The sequence below is a fragment of the Spea bombifrons genome, chromosome 1 (genome assembly GCF_027358695.1).
Source record: "Spea bombifrons isolate aSpeBom1 chromosome 1, aSpeBom1.2.pri, whole genome shotgun sequence".
NCBI lineage: Eukaryota > Metazoa > Chordata > Amphibia > Anura > Pelobatidae > Spea > Spea bombifrons.
Window position 1 is genome coordinate 23,568,927 of NC_071087.1, and position 17,678 is coordinate 23,586,604.

The 17,678-nt window shown below is 37.8% G+C and overlaps 2 protein-coding genes across 7 annotated transcripts in view; both read left to right on the top strand.

Moving 5' to 3' along the window:
• Positions 1-3,515: 3,515 nt before the first annotated feature.
• Positions 3,516-8,371, top strand: EXOC1L (exocyst complex component 1 like). The gene is made up of 3 exons (XM_053455166.1): positions 3,516-3,880; positions 6,882-7,012; positions 8,108-8,371. The coding sequence occupies exons 1-3, from the start codon at positions 3,760-3,762 to the stop codon at positions 8,369-8,371; spliced, it is 516 nt and encodes a 171-aa protein (XP_053311141.1). The 5' UTR covers positions 3,516-3,759.
• An 8,204-nt stretch (positions 8,372-16,575) lies between these two features.
• Positions 16,576-17,678, top strand: part of EXOC1 (exocyst complex component 1) — a 37,976-nt gene continuing 36,873 nt past the window's right edge. For all 6 annotated transcript variants that reach the window (XM_053458533.1, XM_053458550.1, XM_053458558.1 and 3 more), the window contains exon 1: positions 16,576-16,656. The gene's annotated coding sequence lies outside the window, so the exon portion shown is untranslated. The remainder of the gene's footprint in view (positions 16,657-17,678) is intronic.

A 17,678-nucleotide genomic window follows, 5' to 3' on the forward strand; every position in this document is an offset into this window, starting at 1 on the left:
CAGGGATAGATCACAGGTTGCACACCCCAACCACACTGCCCACATAGAACCTGGCCAGCACCCAGATAACACACATAAGATTTGCCATCTTTGTCCCATATACACCCTGCCTGTGCCATCTTGTTCCCCAAGGCTCAAACATCCTGCTTGTGCCATCTTTGCCCTTCCACAATTATACATCTATGATACACACAATCACATTAACTCATGCTCTCCCTCATTCAGACAAATCATCCACATATTAACTCATGCTCTCCCTCATTCAGACAATTCATCCATTTTAAGAAACTACACCCCTTGGAGCTTCAAATGAGGGGCTACATGTATTTCTAGGACAAAAGTTGAGTGCACAAATAATGATGGAATATGTCGCTTTGGCTTGAAAATATGTTTTTTCTAACCATAGCGACATGTTCATTTGTGTCTTGCGCACTCCAGGTTTGTACTAGAAACACATGCAGCCCCTCATTTGATGCCCCAAGGGATGTCGTTTTTGCAAATGTGTACTTTTTGTGCCATAATTTAACTTCCTACGTGAGCAGTAATGCCACGTCAAGGCTTCAACCCTAATTACTGATCATTCACACGCCTTTCATATCTCCATTCACTCACAGAAGCACACGCCATTCTTTCCCCTTACAATCCCAAAGAAATGATGGTAAAGGGAGAAAAAAAATCACTTTACAGCAAAAATACGTTTTGCAGTAAAAATGCAAGGGGCTCCAGGGATGAGATGGTTACTCACGTACCGCACAGGCTAAATGGCTGATTTTAATAATATTTGCAGTTCATTAGGATTTCAAAAATTGCCTCCCTCTACCGTTGGCTAAATTTAACCCCATGATCAAAGGGATCATAGGATTAAAAATTAGTATCGGCCATTTTTAAAAAGGGAATGTGACTTTTTATAGCTATATGATCGCTGTGGTAACATTGGCTACCACAGTGATCATTTAGCTAGAATACTTAAACTTTTTTTTTTTTTTAAAGTTAAACTACTTTATGTTTAAATAATTTAATTTGGGGGTCTGCCTTTAGAGACCCCCAAATCATTTTTTTTTCCATTTTTATTTTTTTTAACTTAATATTTTTTAATCTTTTTTTACAGTCTATATACCGTTGGAAAGGTGAGGCGATTACCTTTCCCACGGTATATGTTGGGGGTATGTAGCTGCTTAGATGCCTGAGATACAGGCATCTAGGCAGCATGCCCCCATACCTCTTTAACTGACAATTTTCAGTTGTTAATAAAGTTGCGCGGTGACGTCATCGCGTCATTGCGCGAGACGTCACCGGGCAGATCGGATGGCCCCGGTGATGCCCTTCAGTGTGAGGGGCAGATCGCCGGGGTAGGTGGTGATGGAGGTCCACAGACCTCCATCAAGGTAAGATAGTGCTAGCGACGGCATGGTGCCGTCGTTAGCACCTGACTGGGACTGCTAGCGACGGCACCATGCCGTCGTTAGCAGTCAAGGACTGTCCTGGGTGGTTACAAATTCGGCGGGGGGGCAACAGGGGGCCCCCCTTGCCCCCCTGTAGCGACGCCACTGCACAAGAGCAAGGCCCTCTATTCCTTTTGTACCAGTTTGTTATTGTATGTTACGTTAAATTATCCCACTGATTGTAACAGCGCTACAGAATCTGCTGGCTCTATATAAATAAATGAAATGCAATGTAATATGATATGTCCCTTTAAATTTTCATGTGGTCTGTTTCTCAAATTGCATTTGCCTCTTTACCCACCCCAACTTGAATGCCCTGCAGGAAATCCATTTGACCAAATGCATCTCCTACCCATGATGTACTCACCTCAAGTCTGCTCCAGTGCTTGCTGTGCTGAACGCTGCATGTTGTGGTCTACTTAAACCCCAGTACACATGTGTAAAGGGTTCATATGGATTTCAGTGTGTAACACGGGGCCTAAATGCATACTGTAGCAATGGACTTGTGCAGGTAAATAGTAAAACCCGCTACGGGTTCATGAACCGCAATGGATATTAGACATGTAATAACCAAAATCTTCTCATATCTCTTTTCTCTTCTTGAAAAAATAGTGTTTTAATATTAGCATTTTTTTTAGCAGAAATTCTTTATGCTAAGTGTAGAAAGCATCATTTATGGTTCACTGTTCATTGAGGGCCAAGATGGCAATTAATAGGAAACCAGCTAAGGGTATTCACTAGGGTGGGATGAGGTTGAAGAACCTGAAGAACTGCAGAGTTCATTGGAAAGTCAGTTGAAGGCTGCTGTAATCAGATGATTAGCCGGAACACATTAAGAGTTCCAATTGAAGTCAGCTGGAATTCACCTTATTGAACTTGACATGCTGGAAAACAGTGGGAGTTCAGGCATCTTAAGTAATATATCATAGTATGCTCAGAGTCAAGAGTTTCAGAACTTGGTATAGCCTTTGTCATGCAGTCAAGTGGAGGAGGTAAAAACAGAAATAAAATATTAAAGCTTTCTTCAACTTTCTTGTTTGGTTTTGTTATGGACACCTATGTGGTATTTGCCTTATAACAACAAATACACACTGGTTTTGTTTTTGTGGCCACAAAGATGTATCGACTCATTGTGTATGTTGTGGCCAACAGGCAGTTTCTCAGATGTCTTTGGACAGCCAAACTGTAATGGCTCGATTTAGCTACCACAAAGGAAATTTCTAAATGAAGTACATATGGGAACACAAATGAACATGTCATTGAAGAATTGCAAGTTCTGTTTTTCACGTAACAAATGCAGACAATGTTTTCTATCCCTGTAACGCAACTAAAAGGAATGGATCTGCAGGCACCTGGTTAAAGTATTTCCAGCTTCTCTACTTTTCTAACTTAAATCCAAGTTCTAACCATTCTCTATGATACTTGGCACTAGACTACACATGACTGAAACTTCGTACACCTTCAGATATGGAGCAATGATAGGGAAGGGAGTCCCAAGATCTTCCATGTGGCCCTCCAGCAGTTGTGCCTCTCCAAAGACAAAACGCTTGTCCTACCATGTACTCCAAGTCTTCAAAGGTATCATAGCAGATCCTTTAAATACTGGGTGCAGTAGTGAATTTTCTCTTGCAGAGCGTTAATTAGCTTATAAAATCAATTTTTGTGCTGAGTGATATTTAATAAATAAGCCTTGGGCTCCTCTGAAAGGCTGTGATGAGTATAAATGAAAATTGTTTCTTTTCATGTAGAGGAGCTTTTAGTGTTAATGTAAGGGGATGCTGCACAGTTTACAAAGTGGTTCTGAACAGGGAATTGTCTGGCTCCTTTTCTAAGGCAACGTCATGAGTATAGACTTGTGGGAAGCGTTAAGTGTTCTGCAATAGAAGAACAGTCCTGCCTTCACTTGCTACTTGTAATAATAGTCTTAATGGAAGATAAGCTCAATCAATATATCAAGACAGCTGCTAACTGATTATTATAATGGACCCAAAACTACTTTTCCTATTCTATCATTTTGAGGGTTAAAAATCTCTATAAATGACAATAACATGAAAGTTATGCGTCTGTTAACTTCTAAATATGATCGCTCCTGCAAACATCCCATGCTCAGGGGAACTTGGACCATCACAAAGAAGGATTTAAACTATTGCAAGGAAGCTTGTGAATTTGCGTTGAACAACACACAGAGGGTCTGGAACTGGGATTACTGCTTTATGTAAAGGGCAAAAGAAGCCAGCCCAGGAAGAGAAAAAGACAGGCGATCTCTTGCATGAATGCGGATTATATTTTCCAACATCTGTGCTATTAACCAACGGATATGTCATCCCTTTTAAAAGAAGATATGGAAAAAAAACTTTTTAAGCCAAAAGGACACGCACTGTATGAGTTCATCGAGACAAAGTCCAAACTTAAGGAGAGGTATTACCTTTGTACATCAGGTAATTGTTGACTGCTTATACACCTATATGTATATGTAGATAGATAGATAGATAGATAGATAGATAGATAGATAGATAGATAGATAGATAGAGATATTACTTTTGCTTTTAGTATTTCTTCCACACATAGAAATTACTGTATGTGACTCACGATGACAGCATTGAGTTGTAAAACACTAAAGATTCGTGAAATGAATGGTTTTATTTTTGTTATTTCTATAACCCCATATGTTATTGCAATTTCCTTAGCAGACAATGTCTAGCACTGGGTAAACTGCTTACATTGAAGAAATGTGTTATAAAAATACGATTTGACTTCACAAAGCTGAAGTGAAATTATTTTACTTAGAATGCCATTGTTTCTAAATTGTTATGTTGTTTTCTCTGAGACATTGTGAATGGTTTGTTGTGATGAGTCACTTAATGTGCCTTTTTAATGTTTAGATTAAGTGTGTTTTTTTTTAAATCACATAGGAAACAAAAAAGGATTTAACGCGTGCTGAATGTTTCAACTCACTGTGTACAACTTGCTAGGATTCTGCTTTGTACAAAATATTAAAATATTGTATAGATAATTAAATATGTTTTAATTAGCTTTAGTGGCTGGGACGAAAAACTAGTTTTCTTTTTTTTATATGAAACAAAATGTATTCACAGAATATAGAAACTAATTATAGGCCAGTGTCTATATCATCAAGATATCATCAAGCCAATATGCTATGATAGAAAATGAATACTTGCTTCACTTACGTCTTAATATTTTACCCATGTCACATCCCGCCTCGCCAAATCATGTGTGAGTGGGAGAATCAATATGAATTGTAATTGTATATGCAAGAACGTGGGATGTAAAACCAAAGTTGACCCTTAATCTTTAAGTAAACACCCCCAAATAGCAAAATCCTCCAAATTTCATATACCATCTTATTCAAAGAAAATTGAACTGTGGGGAAAAGCTTATAACACAAAGTATGTTAACTCTTCCTTTGTTCCTAGAAAGCGTGTGTTCCTGTGCTTGTGTAAAAACATGCTTTATGCTAAATACGGTAATTACTATTTAATAGTTATTTTAAGATAAGTATAACAGCTTGTCTGGGTGGCACAAAGGTAAGAAATTTTTTTTTATTTGAAATGATATATGATTCAAGTCAACAATGATGTACGTCATTTAAAAAAAAATAGTAAGTGGTAGTTAGGGGCACATTCCATCAATACTTTGGCCAGGAGAGGTGTTTCAGTTTATAGTTCACATAGTTTACATGGCCAGGAGAGGTGTTTCAGTTTATCTTCCAATGACTCTGCTTAGTATTTGTTACCGTGTCTATCTAGCCTTATCCCTTTGAGTCATCTTTGCCAATCATGCATTACATGACCAAAAGAATGAGGACACCTGACATCATACCTATATAAGCTTGCTGTACATCCCATTCCAAAACCATGGGCATTAATATGGAGCCCCCCCCCCAATTTCAGCTGTAACAGCCTTCACTATTCTGGGATTGCTTCCCAGATGATTTTTGAGTGGAATTTTTTTCCCATTCAGCCAAAAGGACATTTGTGAGAACAGGAGACAAGATTTCAAGCTTTGTGCACAGGGGCACAGTTATACTGGAACAGGGAAGGGCCTTCCCCAAATTGGTGCCACAAGGTCACAAGCAACAGTTGTCTAAAATGTCTTTGTATACTGTAGCATTAACATTTTCATTCAATTGAACTAAGGGACCTTGCTCAAGCCCCGAAAACAGCCTAGACCATTTTTCCTTCTCTACCAGACTTTACAGCAGACACGTACGGTACATAGCGTTCTCATGTCATCCGTCAAAGCCAGATATGTCCATCAGACTAGTGATTTATCACTCCAGAGAACACATTTCTGCCGCCCCAGAGTCCAGTGGCAGTGTGCTTTACACTACTCCATAGCGATCTTCAGCTTGTGTGCAGCTGCTCAGTCATGGAAACCCATTCCATGAAGCTCCTGACACACAGTGCATGTGCTGATGTTGCTTCAGAGGGCAGTTTGGAACTCTGTAGTGAGGGATGCTACAGAGGACAGGCGATTTTTACACACTTTGTGAGTGTGCATGGTCTACCACCTTATGGCTGAGCTAGTGTTACTCCTAGACATTTCCACTTCACAATAACAGGAGTTACAATGGGCTGAGGCAGATTTAGTGGGGCAGCTTTCACAGGGCAGACATTTCACTGATAGCAAAGGTGTCATCATATGTGCCACATGTAAAGTCACGGAGCTCTTCAGTACGACCCATTCTACTGCCAATGTTTGTCTATGGAGATGATTTGCCTTCATTTCCTGCCCTTTTGGTTCGGATTAAATTTGGATGGCTTTTCCCATTCGGAAACAAAAGTTGTTGTCACTCAATTCACTCACTCTCACGCTCTCTCTCAATGTCTGCCCACCTTGTTTGTAGACCGCTTCCATTTCCCTGTATCCTTTCCCGCGGCTCTGCAAATGAAAATTCTAAGCTTTCTGCTTTGTTTTCGTTTGTTTCATTGGGGTCCCTCCTCGTTTTCAGAAATGTGTACGAATTAACAAAAGTTTTGAATTTTGTAAAAATTTAAATCCTATGAAACCCAAATGCACAAATCTAATATACTGTAACGTATATTATATAGACAGACATTATATTTCTGTGGACACTCATTAATCTCAGCATTGAGTGTTACATGTCTTGTCGACTTCACATCAAAACCTTGTATGTAAATTGTTAAGGAGCTATGCAATAGAATTCATTGCTACGAATAAACTTTTACTTAGTTTATTGCTTTAGCAATATCTCACCAACCTGATTGCCAGAAATGTAAACATATAAATTATAAATGATAAAACATCTATACATAATCAAGTCATTTTTTGAATTGTCACTACAACGAGTCCCATGAGTAAGCTTGAAGTATGTGTACATTTCAGACCATTGATTAGCGTGTAAATCACAAGCGTTTCAGCGAGTGAGTGTATAACATTGGGAAAAATGTCTTTCAGTGTCTAAAGAAGAGGAAGTTCATATATCCCTAATAAAGCACTACAGGGTGTGCTTGGAAGAAAAGTATGAGGTGACAGAGACGTGGTTACTTAAAGACTTGGAGTTTATTGATGGAAAAGAAGCAGATACCGTAAGTCTGAATTATTTGTGAGGCAATAATTAATAGGATTTAAAATCAATGAGTGTATGATCTTCTAATGCACATTTTGGTTAAAAACATATCCACCATAATATGATATTCCCCACTGTACACAATACACTGATTACTAAAAGCATGTGTACATTTTGGGGTCTTAATATTAACAGTGGAATATCACCTATTTACAACATACCCAGAAATAATTATGAAGTCATCATTCCAAATTTTTCAGGAAGCATTTAATTGTCATGAGACGCAAATGTAGCCCCTTATAGGTTGTTATCATATAAGTCCAAGTTACTAAATGCTAACCAGCATTGCCTGTTGACAAAACCAGTCACACACATATCTCAGCAATTTCTCCTTTAGCTACTATTATTTTTAGCATATGTGCCATACATTTTTCTCCCATGTTCTTTTCTTCCACTTTCTCCTCTCTCTATATTCTCTATATTCACCGGTGCCCCATTCCCCCACAACACTATCTGATAGCCCCTCCGCACCAACACAACCCTATTTGTCAGCCCGTCTTCCCGATGCAAATAACACTACGTAGTAGCCCTTTCCCCCTCCAGCAAACACCATCTGATGGTGGCTCTTCTCCCTACACTAAAAGCCCCGCTACTCGCTGCACAAAACACTATGTGATAGCCTGTCTGACTTCTGACTCACAACATCTGCTGGCAACCCCTCTCCTACCTGTACACAACACTTTGCAGCAGCCTCTCCCCCTAGTATATATAATACCGTCATTGCACACAACATGATGCTGAAACCTTCCCGCACAAAACATGATGTTCCTTTTCCCTGCACACAACATAATCCTGCAGCCCCTCTCCTTCTCACACACTGAAATATCCAGCAATGCCTATAGTAAATTATAAGTAACTCTGGACAGGGCATACAACAAAGTCCAGTCATAGTGCACTTCACTTTAGGCCCAATATGAACAAGAGTTTTTATGATGACAAGGCATTCATATGTATAGACATTATCATTGTTGTGATTATTAATATACCATGTGTAAAAGTGTTAATCATAATGGTTGTATTGTTATAATAACCTCCCCTTCATTTTGCCCCATAGGATAACCCTTATTTCGACATGATGTTTGAAGAACTCTGTAGTATTGAAGCCTATAGCTGTGCCTCAAAATATGCTTTTGCAAGAAGTCTAATTAAACTGAATACGCTCTACACCAAAAGGGACATCAAAGTTTTTAATTTTGACTCTTCATATATAGAAGATGGCGTCATATGGTCTTCAAACAATGGGGATTGTTTAGTACTAATGAGAATATGCTTTTATGCATCTAATCTTCTGTGCCTCTCTCTTTGTCCAATGCCATAGGTATAAAGTAACTCAGGTTAAAACTTATATTGAAGAACCATTATGGGTGTAGTGTTTTATGATATAGTTACAGCATGCATAAGTGAGGTGATTTGTCAAAATTAACGTATCACTCAAACAGTAACTGGTTGGTCTATGTGTGTAGAACAGACATCAACAAAAAGCAATGAATGTTGACTAATGTTGTGACACACACTACATTAAGTGATCATTTGATCTACAGATGAATTAGCAAAGTGTATAGGTCTTTGTAGGTGTATATGCAGAGAAATTATTATAGGATTTATCAAGATTGAAAAAAAGAAACAATTTAGTGACTAAGATCTGCATTATTATTCACTGTATACTGTCAACAACTATAGGGTGTATTAGATACTATAAACATCCTAAAATGTTTTCAGATGAAAAACACAATGTCAATATTATGGACATCACGAAAAATACTGCATACGTTTTTAGCAAGTGTATAGGAGCCATGTTTCGACTGTGTTTTTATATATAAGTGTCAGATGTGGATCAGTATATACATATCTGGCACTCAAAAGGGTTAATTTAGTACTCAGCAGAAACCCACTATGAATGAAATAACTGTTACTATGTAACATCATTTTTTTTTACATGATTTCTTTACAAAATGGTCATCATCAACATGATATAAAGGAAATGTCAATTTAACATTTATTATGATAATTAAACAACTTATCAAAACTATCTAGACCTTGCATTTTTTTGTTTTTAAAAAGCATTAATGTTTAAAAAAAAAAAATTTGGTTTTAAATTCAGAAATTGCTTATGGCAGCTGGGTTTAGCATCAGGTGGAATTAATCTAAAAAGCTAATGTCCCATCTTACATGAACAGCATAATTTAACGGTGAGAGGTAATCATGTATATCCTGTCAAATAATAAAGTGAACATCATACAGTACAAAAAAAGGTGAATTGTTGATACACAGCTCAACAGCATAATTTGAAATTCGAAAAAAGGGTTTTTTTTTGCCTTCTTTTGATTCAAAATCAGGAAGGAAAGGTAAAAGGGTTGAGCTTGATAGACTTTACTATGTTACTATATTAGTAATTTTTTTATCTGTAAACAGTATTACCTTGCATTCTCAACTATGCAAATCTGAAAAATGTATGGTTTGCAAAACTAATAGAATCACTCATAAAATGGTGGTGATGATGATGATGATAATGATGATGATGATGAAATGCACATGTAAGTTAAAAGCTTAGTTTCCTAAAGCACAAACACTGTGAAAATTATAAATCTAATATATTGTGTCGTCAGCTCTGTAAGCTTAAAGATATTTAAGGAGACTTATTGTATTTTCAGTTTTGTATGCCTATATTTGCTACATGTTACAACAGGGTAGTAGGTCAGGTTATTAACTGTAAATAAACTAGAAGAATCCAGAGCACTACCTGGGTTACGCTGCCCAATCATTTTTTTGAGGATCCCAGGCCTGACTCATTACCCCAGAGAAATCTGTTACTAAAAGAGACCTCCCAGGCAGTTGGTCCAGTAGGGGATGTGCTTAGTGGGTTATGACATACTGTACTAATATCCAGATACATAATATCTCTTGTGTACATGGGGTAGTGCTGGAGTCTACTGCAACTACAGTGCCTTCTAATTGTTATGCCAGGAATTAATTGGCCCACTTAGGTAAAGCCCTGGCCCCCATTATTACATCACCTCCCTTATACCCAGATATGCTTCCTCAAGTCATAGATCACTCTGGTTGGCCAGCTTCCAAACCAAGGGCCATGAGCCCACCATGACATTTCACGGTATTATGATAGGCTTGTAAACCACTGTTTATTTCCAGAGTTTTGGGCCACTTTTATCCAGTGGGCAGTGTTTAATGCTTTTTCAAGGTGACTGACAAGTAAATATACACCAGCAAAATAAAATCCTTACTTTTACAGAGAGAGAGAGAGAGAAGAAAGGTCTGTATGTTGGATAGTGAGCAGTGGGTTACCTCAATTATGATGCAAGATAACCATAGATTATTGTAAGCACATTTGAGCAGGGCCATCCTCACCAGCTGTTTCTGTAACTCAAACTGTAATGTTACAGTATATCCTACTTATAATGCCCGGTCTACCTATTGTACAGCGCTACAGAATATGACGGCGCTATATAAAACAATAAACAATAATAATAATGGATAAATCTGAGGTTTAAATGTCAGTTTGTGGGGGACTTTTTTCAAAGATATCTACAGTAAAAGATTTCGGCCACCGGCTGTGAGCCTTTTGGGGCTTTTTTGCTCCAGTTTTAAGGGAAATGTCAGTTACAGTCTGGGATATCATATCTCATCAAAAGAGATGTACAATTATTTTATTGCAAATATTCTAAATATTATTGAATAGGAAGGCAGTACTAATAATTCTAAATTTAAACCTATTTTTAGTTATAAAAGTGTAAAATTAGTAGGCCATTAAAAGAAGTAGAAACATTAGGCATAATGTGTTACTTTATCCTAGGCTATTACGCTTTATAATCAGTGTACAGATTATATAAATACGCAGCATAATTATACAATCAACAATTTTAGAATCTTTGTATTCAACGACTTGACCACTGTGATATCTATTGACCTTCAAACTTCACAAATAAGAAGCTCTGCGCGTGTATCATTTTGGCTAACATACTTTTAAACCAAAAAAAAAGTAATTTATACAGTGAAAACAATGCCTTGCGACATAACACAATAAACATTTCTTTCAATGTATACTTTTTTGCTTGTTTATTTGTCTACTTTCACAAATATACAGGTATTAATACATTTGCTGTATATCACATCAGTGTTGTTAAGACAGATGTTCCCCATATGCCCCAGAAACATCAGACGCAAGCAGAATAAAGATAAGATCAAATGCTAATGAATAATTATACAAATCTGCTACACGGAAAACATCAATATGTTATGTTATGTTATAAATTTAATAGAGTATCTTGTAATGTCCAAGGTCCAGTGGAAGTCCGGTTGTTTCCTTAATGGCCAGAAACACACTGTTGAGAGTGATAGAGTACACGGAGAGCAGGTAAGTCAGAGCCATCCTGATTGTTTTCTCACCGTGATGCACTGAACTGATAACTGATAACATGTACCATACATACGAGTGACGAAGGCTGTCTTTATTGTTTAACCCTTTGATCTTTTATTTAAAAAATACACTAAAATGCTCTGCTCTCATGGATATCAAACAATTGCAAACACAACACAGATTAATACAAAAAATATAAAAATGTTAAAAATATGTGGCACAATTATTAGCACCCTTGTAGTTAATACTTTGTGTTAGCTCCCTTTGCTAAGATAATAGCTCTGAGTCTTCTCCTATAATGTCTGATGAGGTTGGAGAATACATGGGATCTGAGACCATTGGAGGAATCTATACAGAATCTCTCAGTATCCTTCAAATTTCAAGGTCAACGCTGGTAGACTTTCCTTTTCCGTTTACCCCACATGTTTTCAATGGGGTTCAAGTCAGGGGACTGGGATAGCCATGGTAGGACCTTGATTTTGTGGTCTTTAAGTAATTTTTGTGTTTTGGTGTATGTATGTTTTTGTGTTTTGATGTATGTATGTTGATGTATGATTTGGATTATTGTCCTGCTGGAAGAGCCAACCATGGCCCGTTTTAAGCTTTCTGGCAGGGGTTGTCAAGTGTTCATGTAATATCTGTTGGTGTTTGATACAGTCCATGGTGGCATTTATCCTAACAAGATGTCCAGGACATCTTCATCTGACCATAGAACCTGATCACATTTAACGTTCTGGTAGTGTCTGGTAAACTGAAGAATTCTGCTGAATTCTCCAGCTGTGATCCTTGGAGATCCTTTTTTGGCCACTTGAACCATGCCCTTCACAGTGCGTTCACAATTTAGACACACATCATCTTCCAGACTGATTCACATTTCAGGTTAACTGGAACTTCTTAATTATTGTATATGTATATTTTTATTTAATATCAGGAAGGACCTATCACATTGACATATAACAATTCCCCATGTGTTGGAATTAACTTTACAAATTAATAATGATAAACAGAGATAATGATGACAGATATAAGCATACAGAAGAAAATTAAAAAGAAAACAAAAAATGATGGACAAGATGCCTAGCTCATAATTTAAGACATTGGATTTTAAAATTTAAAGTAAAATTTCAATAAAAGTCTATTTTTATAGATAGATCAATGCCCACGCCCACTAAAATATAGACATGTTTAATATTCATAACAGTTCTTATTTGCGGTCACAGTTAAAATTCGATAAAATGTCGGGGCATATGGAGTGTGGTCAAAGCTTTCTCTATTCCTCTCTAGTGCTAATTGAATTTATCGTTAAACTGGCTTTATTCTAATGATATAATTGAAACCACATAGACATGTAAGAACATATATCTCATGCTAAGAATAACTAATTGATGTCTCTGAATAGATAATCTTCACCAACATTGAATGTGCCATTAACCATAATTGCCATTGAACATGTCTCATTTACAACCTCATAGTCTCACAAGGTGAATAGGGAAAACTCTCAGGGTCATACATTAGGGAGCCGACTCCTTCATATTCTACTCTGATTTCATAGAATCATTTTGTTGTTTCTCCCCCCCGAAATCCATGGTTTCACTACAGTTGTATTTAGAATATTGAAATGGTAATGGTAAAGGACTTATTTGGATTCAACTGTAGAATCTGAGGTGGGATCTGTTGTGTCAAACACATTTCTGAAGACCCACTGTTGATCATCAAGTCCCCAGTCTTCTTGTTCTGGGATTGTACTCTCCTAATGGGATATGAAACCCCTTCGCTCCCAGACCAAAGGGCCAGAAGGAATGCCAGATTCAAGAATAATTGATAGCCAAAAAGCTAGTTGACCACCCCTATAACAAAGTTGGTTGCACATAAAGCACCGTATTTTTAGGTGAAAAAATCCCCAATGTTTAATCAAAAAGTGCAAGTGCAAAAAATGCTCACATGTGGAGAAGCAAAAATAGTGCAATATGGGTGGCAAAATAAAAAAAAGGCGGTTGCTGGCTGACTATAAAGATGACCTTCGGCCTACAAGCAAAAGGTCAGTGCTAGTTAAAAAGAAAAAAAGGTATAATTGAAGGGTCCAGGTGGTTCTTTTGCTTATTAGCAACATGAAATGCCTAGTGAAATTGTATACCCCTTACCAAATCCAGAAAGTAGAGTGCACCCAGGCTGGACGTCCCTCTAGGCCCAGAAGCACCTTGGGCTTCAAGCTATCTCCACCCTGAGGCCAGAAGACCAAGTGTTTCCCTCTCTCATAGATACTGCACTTAGTATCTTGGTTAAAATCCAGAAGAGCAATATATGTTTATATTTGTTTTCTTATATTATTTTTATGTTTTATATATTATTTATTTTCTCAATGAAGCCCAAGGTAGCTTGTGCTCTTAAAGAAAAATTGAACAGGTGCTCCTAAGTGATAGTGCCACAGTGGAAACCAGGTCCCCAATCTTCCTCTCCTGAGGCTGCACTCTCCATGGGGGTTATACAGCCCCTTATTTCCCTCCTTGCCTGGAACCAAGCAAGGGACAGATCTTCTGAGGCTTTTTCAAAGACAGAACCCACTGGAGTCTTCAAGAGCAGGTAGCAGCCAAAAAGCACAACTCCCACCAAATAATTGTTCTAAAATTACTATTGTTTGCCTTTATGTGGGACCAGCCAATAAAACATTTAAAGTGCGACTGGCTGTGAAATTTATTACAGCAACTGTCCAGGCGAACTGCACCATTGTGAACTATACCTAAGGCTACAAGTGCACATACAGTCTCTGTGTTAGAGCTTCCAACTTTTAAAGGAGGAGAGATGTTAGGCCATAGTCTAAAACTAAAGGGTCAGAGGTTTAGATATAATTTAGGGAAAATGTACTTTACTGAGAGGGTGGTAGATAAATGGAACAGTCTCCCATTAGAATTGGTAGAGGCTAACGCAGTGAGGAAATGCAAGCATGCATGGGGTAGCATAAAGCCATACTGAATCTAAGGCAAGATCAAGGACTTTGTGTGCATGTCAGAGCTGGAAAACATAAATGTGAATAATGTAAAATTGGTCCATTAAACAAAATAAAAGCAGCACAATTGATAGATCATTTTTGTATTGGATTTAATTACAGTTTTATTTAAATGTAACAGGTGTCCTTTAAAAAGTTATGCTGAAAACCAACATCTGAAATTTTCTTTCTAAAGTAGAATTTTGTTGATATTGTGTTTCTTACTGGATCAACTTCAGTGACATGTTTGGTCTTTATCTTATAAGCAAACACTGAGTACATATACTGCAAAAAATCTAAATCTGAGTTCAATTTTGGAGATAAAGTACATAGCGTATACATCCTGACTTTATGGCAGCTTAAAAATTTTAATTCTCATTTCCTTTTACCAAAGAATAAATTCTTATAGATTAATTACACTTTTCAGTTAACACATTCACTACTGAAAAGAAGAAAAAAGGATTGCCAAGTAAACATTATAGAAACACAAATCCAGGTAGGATGAGAAAACAAATCCAAAATAAATAACGGAAATAAAGACTCCAATAAATAAAAAATAAAGCAAATTGCACAAATATATTGCATCTTAAAAATATCACGCAACACGTTTTGCCTTATAGAAGCCAGGGCTTCTACCTGGAATCTATGCAATATTACACTAAATATTATTTATTTTTTCTTAATGCATACTCCAAATCTGGATGTTTGACTGCATTTTATACAATATTTAAATGTTACTCTCTCTGTATATATAATATATAAATATGTATATATAATGTTTTTGGTATACCACTAAGCGCACGAATCACAAGTTTTTTAATTTTTACTTTGTAATTTTGTGAAAGGGGAGTCCCATTGATTCACTGAGCGGCTGGTGTTGGGTTAAGGTCAAGTATTGATGTAGGTTTATTATAGAAACCCAGTCGCCTACAGAGAACGCATACTGTATTCATGCACATAGTGCTATTCTTCGTTTTATTCTTCATGAATTTTATATCCTAATGCAGTCTACAAGTGCTAAAAGTGCAGTTCACATATCAGACATTTGGCAGCTATAGCCTCTTATCAGCAGATCCTAAATACATCCAATAATGTGTTTATAGTCTGCAAAAAGGAAATCACACAAGTCCACTGAGGAGTTTAACACAGACACATTAGAAGGCAGTCTTCTGCAAAGCAATGATTGGCATTGGGGCCAAACGAGCCATCACTGCAATTAGATGGTCCACTGAAGCGATTGAATGCTTGTAACCAAGACATCCTGGTGAATCCGCAGATAATTTAAAAGATTGAAATTTGTCTTTCAGGAAAGCTCAAGAAAACCCAGCTAACATTCTAAGCGCCTACAAAAGAGGAGCATCGGGGAGGAAAGATGAACACAGGGATTTGGGAGCCAAAGAGTGACTGTCCTTCATGGAAAGGGAGCTGTCATCTTGTTCTCCTGTATGCGACGTGTTTATAGCGACGTGATGTGTGATAATTAGGTATTAGTTACACCGTTCTTCCAGTGGAATTTACCTGTAGCTACACCTGTGTGTCTCCATTCCTGTCCAGACCATGGACATTAAGAGACAGTAATGGCCGAGCTGACATCAGATGTACGTGAAGCCAGCGGACTGTCTCACTTTTGATATTTTTGCAATACGCGGCTTCCATAGGGCTGTTTGACTTTATTTGCGGCATATTTACCTGGGTACGTCGCACTGCGTTCTGATCCACAGGAGCTTACAGGTTGCATAAACAAGCTTTACAGATAGCAGCAGTGGAGAAAGCACACAAAACATACTGATAAATAATGTTTCTATTTAATAGACTTATACCACAAATATCACATGTATACATCTTGCAGTCAGGGCACAATAATGAAACTATAAAAGCATGGGAGGTCTCCTTTTTGAGGGACACTTGGGAGGTATGGTGGGGTGAGCATGTACTACGGGTGTTTATTTTGAATTATCAGTTCTGTTAATAAAGTAAATATATGAATTAACATCAAACACTGATGATAAACCACCGATATTTTCAGCGCTCTGCCTGTTATCAGGAAATATCCACCAACAGCCGAGCTCGACCTCACAGTGCGTCTACAAAACACACTGCGTTTAATAAAGTTTAACGGTTTTGAATGTTTTCCTTCCTCTCGCAAGGGCTTGCTGGGAAGTGTAGTTCTTCCTTTGCATCCTTCCCTTCTTCGGCCTGATGTCAGGGAGCGGCTGAAGAGCGTCGGTGTTTCGTGTCACAACGTTCGGTGGGTTCTGTTGGGTTCTTTTATGGCACTATAGGCGTTTAGGTTCGGTTGTATGTAGCGCACAGCGATCCAGCAGCCATGCGTCGTGTATATAGACTACCTTCATTGAGAAGGCCCCGGGGGAAACCCCATGAATTCGGGGACTAGTCCAGGAAAACAACAGCGACCTTTTATGAATAACATTGTATCTGTGGCTGATTGCTGAACACACAGACTGTTTTCCTAGGTTGGGTTGGTATGTTTTTCGCACTGGTGGGCTAGTGAATGTTTCCTTAGCCGGCCAGTCCCTGATAGCGGATTCTGTAGCGCTGTTACTTTAATGCAAACGTATTTGTTATGCAGACTGAGACAAAGTTGTGAAATAATTGGAAATATAGCTGTCACGTATCGATATGGCGCTTGACGCGTACATTATCGTGACCCATTGGCATCGGGGGGTTATGACGCCCCTGTGCCCGTTCATTGTTACTTAAACTGTTCTGCTACTGGACAGTCCTGGTTCTGGTTTACTTAGAACATATGCTGTATATATATATATATATATATATATAATTATTTGGGATACCACTAAGCGCAGAAATCACTATAGTTTTTTTTATTTTTGCTTTGCAATTTTGTGAAAGGGGCGTCCCATTGATTCAGTGAGATGTGTATATCTGCAGCTGGACGGCCCTGGTTGTAGTTTGTTTATGAAATATTGCGCGGTCGGGGATAACGGGCTCATTTGAGGGGACATACTAAAACGAATGACAAAATGGAATGCCCATAGACTTTAATGGGGAGGAATGCCCATAGACTATAATGGGGAGGAATGCCCATAGACTTTAATGGAAGGGAAAAGAATCATTGATTTTGAAATAAAAGCTTAAGAAATAGCATTTAGATCTTTGGCACACATACTCCCCTAGCACACACATGTGATCTAAAACTCAGATTACGTTGGATTATAGCTGTTTTCTATGGAATGACAGGTGAATGACAGTATTGATGGAATGCCCATAGGATATAATGGGAGAAAAATC